The sequence below is a fragment of the Mauremys mutica genome, chromosome 19 (assembly GCF_020497125.1).
Source record: "Mauremys mutica isolate MM-2020 ecotype Southern chromosome 19, ASM2049712v1, whole genome shotgun sequence".
Classification (NCBI taxonomy): domain Eukaryota; kingdom Metazoa; phylum Chordata; order Testudines; family Geoemydidae; genus Mauremys; species Mauremys mutica.
Genome location: NC_059090.1, coordinates 18,446,393 through 18,460,452, shown reverse-complemented (window position 1 = coordinate 18,460,452; position 14,060 = coordinate 18,446,393). Strand labels below are relative to the sequence as shown.

At 46.3% G+C, this 14,060-nt stretch overlaps 1 protein-coding gene across 4 annotated transcripts in view; it reads right to left on the bottom strand.

The window, feature by feature from the left end:
• The window catches only part of MSI2 (musashi RNA binding protein 2), a 386,104-nt gene that overhangs the window by 61,604 nt on the left and 310,440 nt on the right, over positions 1-14,060 (bottom strand). For all 4 annotated transcript variants that reach the window (XM_044993537.1, XM_044993538.1, XM_044993540.1 and 1 more), the window contains one exon: positions 13,372-13,486. In XM_044993537.1, coding sequence (XP_044849472.1) covers positions 13,372-13,486 — 115 coding nt within the window. The remainder of the gene's footprint in view (positions 1-13,371; positions 13,487-14,060) is intronic.

The window sequence follows — 14,060 nt, the reverse complement described above, 5'->3', positions numbered from 1 at the left end:
TTTCCTTCCAAGGTCTCATACCTCTATTTTTATTTATTCTTTAAAAAGCAACTATTTCTAATATATGTTACAGTTATTTTGCTGACACAGCAAGTCCCTCCATTTCAGATAGAATTTGTATGTTTCATGCAGTTTACCATTCATCATATTTTAAAACCAGAAAATTCAATGCTTGTATGAATTTTGATAACTGGATTAAAGGGGTGTAGGAGAAAAGCAGGCATGTGACCACAACACAGGACACTGGTGCATTAAATAAATATATACCTACATTAGCTATCTCTTGAATATTTATTTCATAGCTCAACAGCAGGATTCCCTTAGAAATCTATCATTAAATCAGACCTTTCAGAGAGAAGCTTTACAAACCATTTTAAAAACAATAATAGTGATAAATGGATTGTTTGCAAACTAAGTAGCCCCACTAACATCACTGTGAACCTCAATTCTGCAGAGTCACTTCAACCAGAGCTCATTCTCTTTTTAAAGAGCAAGTTTTATTTGGACTCTAAAAGATGAGATGATTTGTCAACTTAAAAACGGATTTAGGGTAGCTGGGGGAATGGGCTTGCCACACACAGAACTCGAGATTTTGCATTCTAATCATTAAAGGCTAGACTGTAACCTACAGTCTTCGCTGAGTAAGAGGTGACGTGTATCTGCGCTTTCCAGAATGCAGACCAAGGAATGGATTGTGACTCGGAGTATCTGGTTCCTTCCTCACTCTGAAGGGAAGTAATCGGCACAAGGCCTTTACCATGCGCAGATTACTTTCTCCTCTGTGCCAGCTCAGCTCTGTGAGTGTGGCACACTCCGGGGCAGAGTTTCAGAGTGAAACCCCCACTTCCTTTCCCTGATCGCCCACCTATGTGATGAGAAGGGCAGCAGCAACCCCACTAAGCCCATTCTTCCCTTCCACACAGAAACCCACAGAACTTCACACCCCATTCCCTTGGGCAGGCTTACTGGGCAAGCGATGTTCTTGACCTAATAGAACAGCCTTGAAAAGAAATACCTGAAGCCAACCACCGAGACAACTGTAAAGACACTTGTGACCCTCTCCTCCCCTCTCCTCCCCCCCGCCAACTGTATCATTTCTAACAACAAAGACAAAATACACAGCTGACTGGACAGAGGTTCTAATCTGTATCTCCCATCACAGAACATTCTCTAGGTCAGGCAGATGAAATCATAAATTTATAATACAGCATTACTTCAATTTTCCTCTTCATTTACTGCTGCGATGCCCAGCTCTGCTCTAACGAGTCAAAGCCCAATCTGCACAGGGGAAATTGGCTGGCTGCATATCAATAGCACATTAGCACCATGCCCATGTGGATGCTTCATCAAGCCAAATTATGGTCCGGCCGACCTATCCACCATTTCCATTAGCCGCCATTCTCATCCTGCATTGGGCACTGAGCAATTTATTTGCTTCAGTACTTCTAGCAGATGATCAATCTCACAGTAATTATGTCTTGTTGCTAAACTAAAAATCAAGGTTTTGCCTGGATTACCTCCCTTGAAGAGAGATCGTCCTGTCCATGAAAGTGCAAACTTAAATCAACAATCAAACACGGTTTTACAACACAACTTTTACTCAGTTCTGTCTCCCTAACCGAAGATGGCAGATCTTATATATTCCATCTCTTAGGTCAGTTGGCAAGTGTCTCTAGTCTGTTGTTAAATTACTGACCCAACTAGACAGCTCAGACGGAAGCTTTGCCGACGTTCATGCTAATTTAGGGCCAGATCTTTAGCTGGCGGAAGATGCTCAATGGAACATGCCACCTGAGAATCTGACCCTTAAACCATAGTGGTGAAGTTTTGTCTTTATCTCTGCCACAGGTACTGCCATACATGTAGTTATGTGGTTTGTTCACAGTTCCAAAAAAATACTGGGGAAAAAAAATGTTTCCGGCATGGTGTTAATGTGCTATTGATAATACAGCCAGACAGTTTTCCCCCGTGCAGATTGGGCTTTGACTTGTTAGACCTGAAAACAAAAGGTTTTGAAAATGTCACAATGGAAATGCCAAACAAACAAACAAACAAATAAAGTTTCCGATTGAACAAAATATTTTGTTTAACTTTTCAGTGTTTTTTTTTTAAATGTTTTTGCATTTTTGTAAGTAAAATAGAAGGAAATTACAAAACCAAGTCATTTCAACCAAGAAACTCAGGATGTTTCATTTAGAAAATGTCAGACTGAAATATTTACACTACTTCAGAATTATTTTTCTTCTAACACAAACAATTCAGCAAAATAGACAGGAAGTCATTAAACATTTCAGTGTTGCTGAATCTGTATTTTTCCACACATACAAGTTCCCACCAAAAAATTTCATCTAGCTTTACACATGATGGAACAGTGAACCCTGTTTTAAATATATACATTGACCAGCCATTACAATTACACTGCACAACATTTCCTCTTGTAGCTATAGGAAACACATAGAGCCAAATACCACTCTGTAATAAATTCAAGTGGTCTTTAAACAGAAAAGCATCCAATAGAGATGAAACTTGCATTCAGTTTATAGGACAATATAAATGGGAAATAATATATTACCTATTTTTTTTTACTTAGAATTAATTTTACTGATGATATCAAAGCACCTAATAAATATTCAACTGTTAATACTCTGTAAAGAAGCTATTAAAGCCATTTTACCAACAGGGAATCTGAGACACAGAGCAGCTGAGTGATTTATCCAAGATCACACGGCATGTCATTAGTATTATTACTTGTATTTCAGCAGTGCCTAGAGGGCCCAGCTAGGATCCCCACTGTGCTGGGTGCTACACAAATGCATAAAACCAGCGAGTCCCTGCCCTGAACAGCTTACAATCTCAACAGGCCCTTGAGATTGGGCAGGATAAAGGGCAGGATAAAGGAAGTGTCGTCATTCCTCTTTTACAGTGCTGAGGCACCGAGTGATTAAGACTTCATTGATTCCCAAACAGTTTACTAAGGTGACCCACCAACTGCATTTTCTCTTTTTTTTGTGACCCACCGTTATGTATAGACTATAGGTCAGGCTGACAGGGAAGGGGAGTGGGAGCATGGCATGGTCAGGTGCTGTGCCATTTGAAGCAGGGGGCACTGACCGTGATATCCCCCAGCCGTGCTGCCGCACCTCTCCGCCTGACTCACCTCTTCCCTCTCAGGCACCGTCCATTAGCCTGGCAGAGGTGCACCTGGGGGGGGCCAGGATCTTATCTTCCCATTAGCCCCTACTCTCACCCCTCCCCAAGAGCCTTCCTCAGCCCCTGAGGGAGCCCTTCTTACCCCTCCCAGCTCATGAGCCTCATGTCTGTTCATCCTGCTTCCCAGTTTCTGGTGCCAAGAGGAGCAGGAACCTCCATTTTGGCACATCGAGGGCCTAGAACGCATAGTGGGCCCAGGTGTCATGCTGGCAGCGCTCCAAGCCATGTGGCCCGTGCGCTATAGTCAGAAGACTGCTATACTAGCTGGCACCACTGCACATGTGACCAGTTAAGGGCTACTGGGTGCAGTAGGCCATTCTTTTATTCCCACTGAGGCATGGTGACCAATCTAGAACCTTCCGGCAACCCACTGATGGGTTGGGACCCATCGTTTGGGAAACACTGACTTGCCCAAGGTTGCACAGGGAGTCGGTGTCAGGGAAAGGACATTTAACTGGGCTCCTGACTCTCTGTCCTCAGCTCTAGCCACAAGAGCACATTTCCACTCTATGAGCAGGAGAGTCCCCAGCCTCGTGGTTAGAGTCCACGTCAACATCTGCAGGGAGAGAGAAGGGATCTGGCCCCACGCACTCCACCAGGTTCTGACCCAGGGTCCTCTGGAGTATCGTAAGGATGGCATTCACTACCTACAGTCCAGCTAACAACCTCCCGTGAGTCTCTTCCTACTGCTCTGTCCCTCCCTAAGATGCGTCGTGGCTTGTGGTTGTCCTCTGCGACAAAGGCCTCTGTGGGCTAAGGCTGTGGTTCTCAAACTTGTGCACTGGTGACCCCTTTCACACAGCAAGCATATGAGTGCGACTCCCCTTATAAATTAAAAAACTCATTTTTTTATATTTAACACTATTATAAATGCTGGAGGCGAAGCGGGGTTTGGGGTGGAGGCTGATAGCTCGCGACCCCCCAAGTAATAACCTTGTGACCCCAAGGGGTCACGACCCCCAGTTTGAGAACCCCTAGGATAAGGAGTCCTGTAATGGTCCCTCCTCCTGGTATAGCCCCTCGCTAGTCATGAGTACAGGTCTGTCTCCTCCTGCCAGTCATAGTCACAGCCTGTGCTGCAATGCCTCCTCTTAACAGGGCTGCCAACTTTCTAATCGCACAAAACCAAACACCCTAGTGCTGCCCCTTCTCCAAGGCCCTGCCCCCGACTCACTACATTCCCCCTCCCTCAGTGCCTCGCTCTCCCCCACCCTCACTCACTTTCCCTGGGCTGAGGCGGGGAGTTGGGGTGTGAGGGCTCTAACTGCGGGTGCGGGCTCTGGGGTGGACAGAAATGAGGGGTTCAGGGTGCAGGAGGGGGGTCCGGGCTGGGGGAGGGAGTTGGGGTGTGGGAGGGGGTGAGGGCTCCAGCTGGGGGTGCAGGCTCTGGGGTGGGGCCTGAAATAAGGGGCTCTGGGTGTGGGAGGGGGCTCCAGACTGGGGCAGGGGTTTGTGCTACAGGAGGAGACTCCAGGCGGGGCGGATTCGGAATGTGGGAGGGGGTCGCAGGTTGAGGCAGGGGGTTGGGGTGTGGGAGGGGGTACAGGCTCTGAGCTGGGGATGAGTCTTTGGGGTGCAGGAAGGGGCTCCAGACTGGGGGTTGGGGTTCAAGGGATTCAGAGTGCAGGAGAGTGCTGATGGTTGAGGCAGGGGGATTGGGGTACAGAAGGGGGTGAGGGCTCTGGGCTAGGGGTGCAGGCTCTGGGGTGGGGCCGAGGATGAGGGGCTTAGGGTGTGGGAGGGGGCTTTAGGCTGGGGCAAGGGGTTGGGGGGTATGTGAGGGCTCTGGGATGGGGCTGAGGATGAGGGGTTTGGGGTGCAGGAACCGGCTCTGGGTTTGATGGCGAGGGGGTCTGGGGTTGGGGCGTGGGCTTATCTCTGGTGGTTCCCTGTCAGCAGTGTAGCGCGGGTGCTAAGGCAGGCTTCCTGCCTGTCCTGGCATCACGGACCACGCTCTGCACCGGAAGTGGCCAGCAGCAGCTCCGGCTCCTAGGCGGAGGTACGCAGGTGGCTCTGCGCGCTGCTCTTGCCCAGAGGCACCGCCCTCCCTCCCATTGGCCAGTTCCCAGCCAATGGGAGTGCAGAGCCAGTGCTCAGGGTGGGGGCCTCCCCCGCTTAGGAGCCAGATCTGCTGCTGGCCACTTCCGGGGCACAGCGTGGTGCCAGGCCAGGTAGGGACCAGCCTGCCTTAGCTGGGCAGCATCACTAACCGGACTTTTAACGGCCCAGTCAGTGGTGCTGACTGAAGCTGCCAGGGTCCCTGGGTGTTCCGGTTGAAAATTGAACACGTGGTCACCCTGCCTCTTAAACCCTCCTCCAGCTTGCCCGTTGGGACAGGGCTTCCTGGGCCCAGAGCTCTTCCCTTACCCGTGTCCCTAGTGTTGGGTTTATCCACCCCATCATTAAGTAGCCGCCTCAGAAAAAGAAACAGCATTTATGCTGCACAAGCCTTTACTTAGTCTAATACGAAGGAAGGGAAAGAATATATATTAAAGTTTCTCACCAAAACCAAAACAAAAAACTGTCCACACAATCAACAAATCAGCAGCGCTGCACCTGGAAGTTTTCTGTCTTTACCTGCATGATGGGCAGTGCAAGATAAACAAAACTCACTGTTGAGATGTGAATAGTCTGAACACGTCCAGGCTCACAGATCCTCGCTTTTAAAATCAATTCAAATGTTCAAATCAATAAAAGCAAATTATAGTTTCCCCAACACAAGTAAGCACTGCTCAGTGGTTTATCTGAGTTATTATTTGAAGGATACAATGTATCTACGGAAGAGTTAACCCAACACCTTCTGATTATGCAGTTTGTAGTGAAGGGCTGCTGTCAAAGTGGTTGTTTAAAGTGTTTTCTCTGGTCTATAAAAACAGGCCGGTACTGAAGACATCCCATTTCAGGTATTCTGGCGCCAGCACAAATTCTATATTAAGCTGCTGGAAGAGAAGGCTTAGTCGCCAAAGCGCTTGTTTAGACTGCGGTTAATTTACACCAGTGCAGTACTGTGCTGATGCTAGTATCTATCATAGACATCCTGCACTGGTATAAGAAGTGGTTTGCATTATGGTGCAAGGTATTTATTACAACATTGCAGTATGTCTCTGCCAGCAGGTTGCACTGGCAGCGACGCTGGTGCAAGAATCCCCCAGGTAAACTATACCTAAGTCTCACGTTTAAAATACCTAGTACAGGGGTTCTCAACCCCTCAAGGGGTCGCGAGCTTATTACATGGAGAGTCACGAGCTGTCAACCTCCACCTCAAACCCCAGCAGGGCTAACTCAGCCATTCATCCTTCCAATGTAGATAAACATGTGATACTCAGATTCGGAGGAGATCTTAAAATCAAGGCCCTGGCACCTCTGGATGGATAGTAAGGACCTCACAATGCTTTCAGTAATAGCTTGCTTGCCTGTCTCTGGCCAAAATGCTCCCCACCCTCTTGTGCAATGGGCTGCAGAGGTAGCTGGATGTAATCATAGAATATCAAGGTTGGAAGGGACCTCAGGAGGTCATCTAGTCCAACCCCCTGCTCAAAGCAGGACCAATCCCCAGACAGATTTTTACCCCAGTTCACTAAATGGCCCCCTCAAGGATTGAACTCACAACCCTGGGTTTAGCAGGCCAATGCTCAAACCACTGAGCTGTCCCTCCCACCACTAGTTGGTGTTTGCACAAGCCTCCTTTGTGATGAAAGGCACAATCTGTAGATATTTAAACAACATCTCCCTTTGCATCCCTCTCCCAAACATCTTCACATCTTCTTTTCTGCCTCTTCTTTGCCCTCAAAGAGTTCTCTTACTTTCTTCTGTGTGGAAACAACCTCCTTTAAAGTACATTCCCTCTTCTAAGCTCTTCAGCCGTGACAAATATAGGATTTCTCCACCACCTTGTGGCTCGTACTGTGAGGGGTGATGCTCAGTTGTAAAAGGTCTGGATCCTCTGATGTTTATACACAGCAGCATTATTATTAAGGGGAGGTGATTTTTGACTGAGAGGCATCTTTCAGTTTCCAACCACTCCAAAATGACTGGACTCTGGTGTATGAGGGGTACTGTAACCTCATAAGTGGACTAGATCAGTGGCTTTCGATCTTTTCTGTCATGTACCACATTACAAAATTAAAGGTTTTGGGATGCCCATGCAGAAAGGGAGACTGGCTATGACCCTCAAATTGAGAACCCATAGTCAAGGTGCATGCGAAACAAAGATAATTCCCAGTGGTGAATGGGGGAGATTATGTATTGACAGGGGCGGCTCTACAAATTTGGCCGCCCCAAGCAGTCATGCCCGGGAGCAGCGGACCTCCCGCAGGCATGACTGCGGAGGGTCTGCTGGTCGCGCGGCTCGGCTGGACCTCCCGCAGCTGCAGGCGGTTCGCTGGTCCGGCGGCTCCGGTTGAGCTGCCGCAGGCACGCCTGCGGGAGATCGAGCCGAGCCGCGGGACCAGCGAACCGTCCGCAGTCATGCCTGCGGGAGGTCCACTGGAGCCGCCGGCCGAGCGTCCCCTCCGCAGTCATGCCTGCGGCAGGTCCGCTGCTCCCGGGGCTCCGGTGGACCTCCCGCAGGCATGACTGCGGCAGGTCCGCCGGCCCAGCCTGCCGCCCCCCCGGGAAAGGGCCGCCCCAGGCGGGTGCTTGCCCCGCTGGGCTCTGGAGCCGGCCCTGTGTATTGAGGAGCAACTACGGTGGAGGAACATCTGCTACAGAGCAGACATGTTCTCCCTTCCTCTCTTTCAGTCCAAACAGTTGATCTTCCTCCTGTTATAAAGCAAATAGAAAAGTTAACTGAATGATGACTATGGCTGTTTAAGAAGATGCTGAATGCTACAAAGGGTGCTACATTTTGGAGGCTAGAAAGGTTCCTAAATACTCTGCAAGACACCCAGGAAATGTATGCCTAATAAAGAGTTCCCCTTCCCTAATTTTGTCCCAGAGGCAGCTTCTCCTCTATTAAACAGACTCTGATGGGGGTGGGGGGGCGGAGGAGGAGGAATGACTTTCCTTGAAGGGCACAAGCTTCTTTTATGCATGAGCTCAGCCTACCTAAATTGAACATGTGCAGTAATGCAGAGCCCCAATCTGGCTTATGCAATGATATAAAACATCTCTTGGAGACTTTCTGAAATTCGGTGTTCACATCAGGTAGCATTCCAAGGATATACACTTTACGGGCTGAGCGTTTCGGTCTCTGGAGGGATTTGCAATTTAAAGGGGTCCAGCTTTATTATTAACATCAGTACTTCTAAGGTACCCATCACTGCAGGAAGCTTGCTGAAAGAATCCCGTAAGACTCAGGATCAGCTGAGTCGCTCGGGGTAGGAAGTTCCACAGTCAGTTGCATTCCACTGAAAACCCCCATGAGTTTGACTCGGGGCTCTCTTTGCTGTGGCATTCCCAGCAAGTGGCACTGCTGGAGGAGGTTTGTCAGTAACGTACACCATTTAGGGCTTTTTTTTAGATATGCATGAGGCCATAGGACCTGGGAAAGGTCAGTAACCAATGCAGACGCAGCAGCAGTGGTGCAATGTGACCATATCTGTATGCTCTATATTAAAGGAGGTCAAAGATGCCCTGTGCGGTTCAGAGCTGCTGGCTGGATATGGTAATAGGGCATTAGCTGGATAGGATGTGGCTTCTTGAGTGCCTGCTGGATGACTGCAAGTTTTAGTGTTGTGGGAAGCCAACTCTCCCTGCACAAGTCATCTCCGATTTCAGCCAGATGAGGACCCTGTGTGCTACCACTAACTATAAGGGGCACAGACCCAATTCACAAGCAGTCACATGGGCTTCCTGCTGTATTTCCAGGGCTCGCTCTTGTGAGACTGGCCCAAACTGAATCCTCCATTGATGTTGGCCCTGCATCTGTGTTGGAGAGATTGTCTCGGAGTCCACTACTCCTTCCTGTGAAGTAGGACATCAGGGAGTAGGCGATAGTTGGGCTTAAAACCGCTCCAACTTGCTCTTTCGGCAGAGTGGTTAAATAATGTTCTTAGTCTCCCTGAAGGGCATGTCTCTTACACTGGATGACAAAAAGACTGAGACAGCCCAGTAGCAGCTGTGGCACAGGGCTCAGTCTGCCTACGCTCTTAGAGAGGATACATCCTTTTAAAAAGTACTCTGATTTTGTCTCAATCAACCAATAATCACGGAACATAGCTATGTACTTCTCGGTTCCAGCTGCTGCTAGATTCTTGGGGCAGCAATGATTAATGAGGAACCCAACTTCCTTAATAGCTCTGAGGGAAGCACTATGCACTCTTTCCTTTGAGAGGTCTGGTGTATTCTTTCTTCTGATTTTCTTTTCTTTCCATGAGCTGCATCTGGAGAAGGTGACCTTGGACAAGGCCTTCTGGAGACCCGTATAAAAACTTTCGAGAGCAGCTCCGGTTCACTCAGTCTCCGTGAAACTAAATGTCTAAAGCTAGTAATGGAGTAATTCTGACAAAGGCCTCTTGGGATCTTAGCAAAATATTCAGCTACTTCAAAATCTCCCTCTGGCAATATGTTACTTCGTATGCCTCATTGTTTGATGGGTTAATTACACCCTTCTTCCTCTCAGGGATTGGGCCTCATTGCATGTCATTGCCAGGGGTTGGAAATCAAAAATTCCTCACTGAGCCTTTTGCTGACATGCCCAGTTTCCAACCTTGAAGTGTACTTTTACCGGCAGCCCTTGAAAAATGGGAGTTAAAATGGTCATGCAGATAGGCTTGGACTTCTGTGCTGTGACTTTGTTATTTAGCAAGTATTTAATATGGTGCCACTACAGCAATCAGGAACTTGGAAGAAGGAAAAAAAAATAGCTAGAGCAGATAATTAAGTATGTGGCCTTCAACATGAATCAGTCATTCATTCAGAGCAAGTCCCCATGATTTGAAATATAATAAGAGCATGTTAAGAGTGGTCCTGTGAAAACCAGTGGAACAGAACCAGTGTGGTTGATCTAATGAAGTTATACATTGCACATGAGTAACAGGCACCTGTATGCCAAGAAAGGAATTTGCCAAAATGCATACATATTGCTTGCTTTCAACAGAAATAAATGTACTAGCCCAAGGTTTCTTTCATCATCTCTTAGTTTTAATGTTCAAAGCAACCTTATTCAAAGAGATAGCCCTAGTGAAAATTAGTCAGAACATGCCTCAGGGTTAAATTCTCCTTTCAGATCACTGTGCTGGGCTCTGGCTCTGAAAATTCCTGCTCAACATGCACTGATCTCTCATTGATGTCAAAGGAAGAACAGAACATTAGGGTCAGGATTCACAATAGTGAGCTGAAAAGAGAATTTTGCCCTTGGTCCTTCTGCCGAGGCTATAATTCCACTGCGTCTCTTTTAAATGCAGGTGACCGAGCCCTGTCTTGGAGAATTAGCTAACAAGGTTGCATTCAACCAACTCCCGTGAACAAAAAACTAGACACCATCGTAGAGCAAAGTGCTAAAAAGCATGAAAGTAGATGGTTGAAATGAACATGGGTCTAGTAGAACAGGATGAATAATTTAACCCTAAATTTTAATTTCCAAAATTGAGAATCACATTAAGGGAGAGAAGTTGGGGGCAGTGGAAAAGAATAAAATATGCCCATCTGAAGAGACTGATCTATTGCATCCACGAACAGATCGGCTTCAAGGCCCCTGAACTGACCTCCTACTAATTCAGGGTAAAAAACACACACCGTGGGAAAGTCCTTTCTCAGTCTGGTGGTGCCTGACTTCAGGCACATCAATAAATGGCCCAATTGTCGCAGGTATTGAGCACGCCCAACTTCCAGTGACTTCAACGTGAGTGCCGTGTGCTCCACGGCTGGAAGACGTGAGGCCACTTGCACCCTGACCCTGCAATGAACTTCGTGTGGGAAGAACCCTGAACCGCTCCATTAGAGCCAAGGATCCAGCCATTCAAAGATCACTGAAGGACTTGGGGGCCTTATCTAGGTGCCTAACTTTAGGCATCACCCACATTTTGGAAGATTTCAGCCTTTATTATTTAGTAGATTGAGAAGGGGTGAGGACAACACTTACAAATCCCAGACTAAAAACAGAGCCACAGCCAGGTTAGTTTGTTTTCCTTCCAAGGTACCAATTGGCTTCCCAGGTTATAAGCCTCTCTCGTGGGGACACCAACACCCCACCTGTGTGCCAGCTACAGCAGAGTTTCAGGAAGCACCGTCATTTCAGCCTGCTGGCATGCACTGATTGAACAGCAGGGGAGCGAGATCCCGGTTCCCTTAACCTAACTCCTTCCACTGAAGGAAGTACGGGCTATTCGGGATCTCTTCCCCCTCTCCGCTGTTATGCAGCACCTAGCATAATGGGGCTCCAAACTTCGGATTGCGGCTTCTAAGCTCAACCCCAATACAAATACAATAATTCTTTATTATTCTTAATGACAACAGTTCACAACGCTTCACAAGTCAGCCCTCCCCTCACCAAAAAAAATTATGAGGTTGGCTTAAAAATCATGACATTAACAAGTATCAATGTAGGGTTCTTTTTATTTGCCCTTTGGCATCTTTAAAAAGCTTATTTTATAGATATAGATAGATACACACACACACACACACACACACAAAAGTTGAGATTTTTGGGTAACAACATGATTCCAGCAGGTAGGGGGTGTGAAGAACCCTCTCCCTCCAATCTCAAGTCAGATGATAAAATGGTGAGAGTTGGTAACACTGGTTCAAACAAACTCCAGGACCCTGGGCTGGTTAGTGGAGCAGGAAGAGGAACATTAAACACAATATAGAGGAGATAAGAGTGGAGGATGAACCATCTGTTGCAGAATTTGCGGGAGCTTTAACACGTCCCTTTCTCCTGCAGGGTGAATTCCACAGAACAACACTGAGTGGGGAAGAGGCAAGGAGAGAAAAGGTTTCAGGACTGTAGGCAATGGAGGCAGTGTGGCCTAGTAGACAGAGCACAGCATTAGGACACACAAGACCTGGGTTCTATTCCTCGCTCTTCCACTGGCCTGCTGGATGACCTTGGGCAAGTTACTTTCCCCTCTCTGTGCCTCAGTTTTCCCATCTGTATAATGGGGATAACTATGGTTTTTTTTTGGTACCTCCTTTGTAAAATGCTTTGGGATCTATGGATGAAACAGCTTTGGACTGGGACTCAGGAGACCTGGGCTCCATTCCTGGCTGTGCCATTGGCCTGGTGGGTAAGCTAGATACATTTTCCAACAGGGGTCTCAGCTTTGCTGATCCCTCTTTTCACCCTCCATCTTTAAGTATCGTTGGTGGTTAACCCACCCGTTAAGGGAAGGAGTAGGGAAAAGAAAAATCACACAGACTTTGGACTTTTGTTTAGTTAGTACAGGAAAGACTCAGTTCTGCCTAGGAACCACCTTCAAGCACCCTCACTCTATGAACACAGCAGGGGCCAACCATTGGAAAAGTTAAATATTACAAAGGGCGGGGGAGAGATTGAGCAACAATGTATGTTTTTCTAAAAATATGCTGGCAATGGATTTGCTGCATCCTGACTCGGTAACTCTGAAGAAAGTATATAAAGAGGTTGTCAGATTATATAGAAAGAAGAAACTATCTAGGCAGAAACAAATGAGAACCAATTATAACTAAAAGACCTCCTGAACAAATAGAATTTTGCCATTAAATATCATTTATCCCATTTAATTAGTATTTTCTGGACACAATACTCCAAACTAAAATACCGTTCTGTCTCCTTGAAACTTGTAATTATTGTTGCGACCTGCACTATTATGCATCTCCTCTGCTTTCTCTATCCTGCATGCCATTTAAAGCTGCAAGATTTTCAATTATCTATGCTGAACTGTCAAAGACACCTTTAAGAGAAGGGGAATAATGTGTGACTCAATTCCTCTAAAAAGGAAAAGAGATCATTTTTAGTCAGAATGAACACGCTGCATCTTTCATCATTCTATTTTTGTGAATAAGAGTAAAACAGGCTATTTAAAACATCCATTTAAATGCAAATTTTGATATCCCAGGAAGAAAAAAAAAAGTTAATCATTTACCATAGACAGGATTATTTCCCCACTCCCACCGTTTAAATTTTAGAGTTGCACACCGTGTGTAAGCTCAGTAATTCACGCACCTCTGCACCTTTAAATGGGGAAGACAACACAGATAGATGCTTTCTCTTTAGTAGTTCCATGGCTACTTCACACTTACCCAACATTCCCATCCCTAGCATAAAAGCGTCCATGGTATATGGTAATCCTCGTGCCCTTCCTCTTGTCCCTGGTGGAAACATCACTTCTTTAGGTTGTGCTTTCTTACATTCTACCTATTGAGCAGAAACATGTACAAATGAGATGCAAATGAATTCCATGTAAATGTCAAATGCAGAACTGAGCTAGATAAAGGGGAAAATTATTTTTAGCTTTGTTTTTTTTTCCCAAATGTGAACTTTAAAAATAGTCCACCAGTGTAAACGAGTCTAAAAAGAATAAATATGTGCATGTCTCTTTAAACACATAGCAAAACTCTGTTAAAATGATAAAATGCAGGTTTAATAAGTTGTCCTGTTTCTGAAACAAAAACCTATGCTCTGTTTACTCTCAAATGATTCTTTGCAGGCATGGAATGAATGAAGGAAAGTCATTGGCACAGTTCTATTACGAGTGATAACAGAAAATGACTATTGGTGATCATTACAGAAAGCTCCATTTTAAATGTGAATAAAGAATCAATATTTCTACTCGGCAGAGGAATTTCTTTAAATCCTACCAGTAAATGATCCACATTCTCTCTCTTCTAGTTATTCCCTTTATCTTTTGAAGTTTCTTAATACCATTTAAATCATAAAACAAATCTCGAATGAATAACTTTTTAAAATCTTGCAAACACGAGCGTAACCA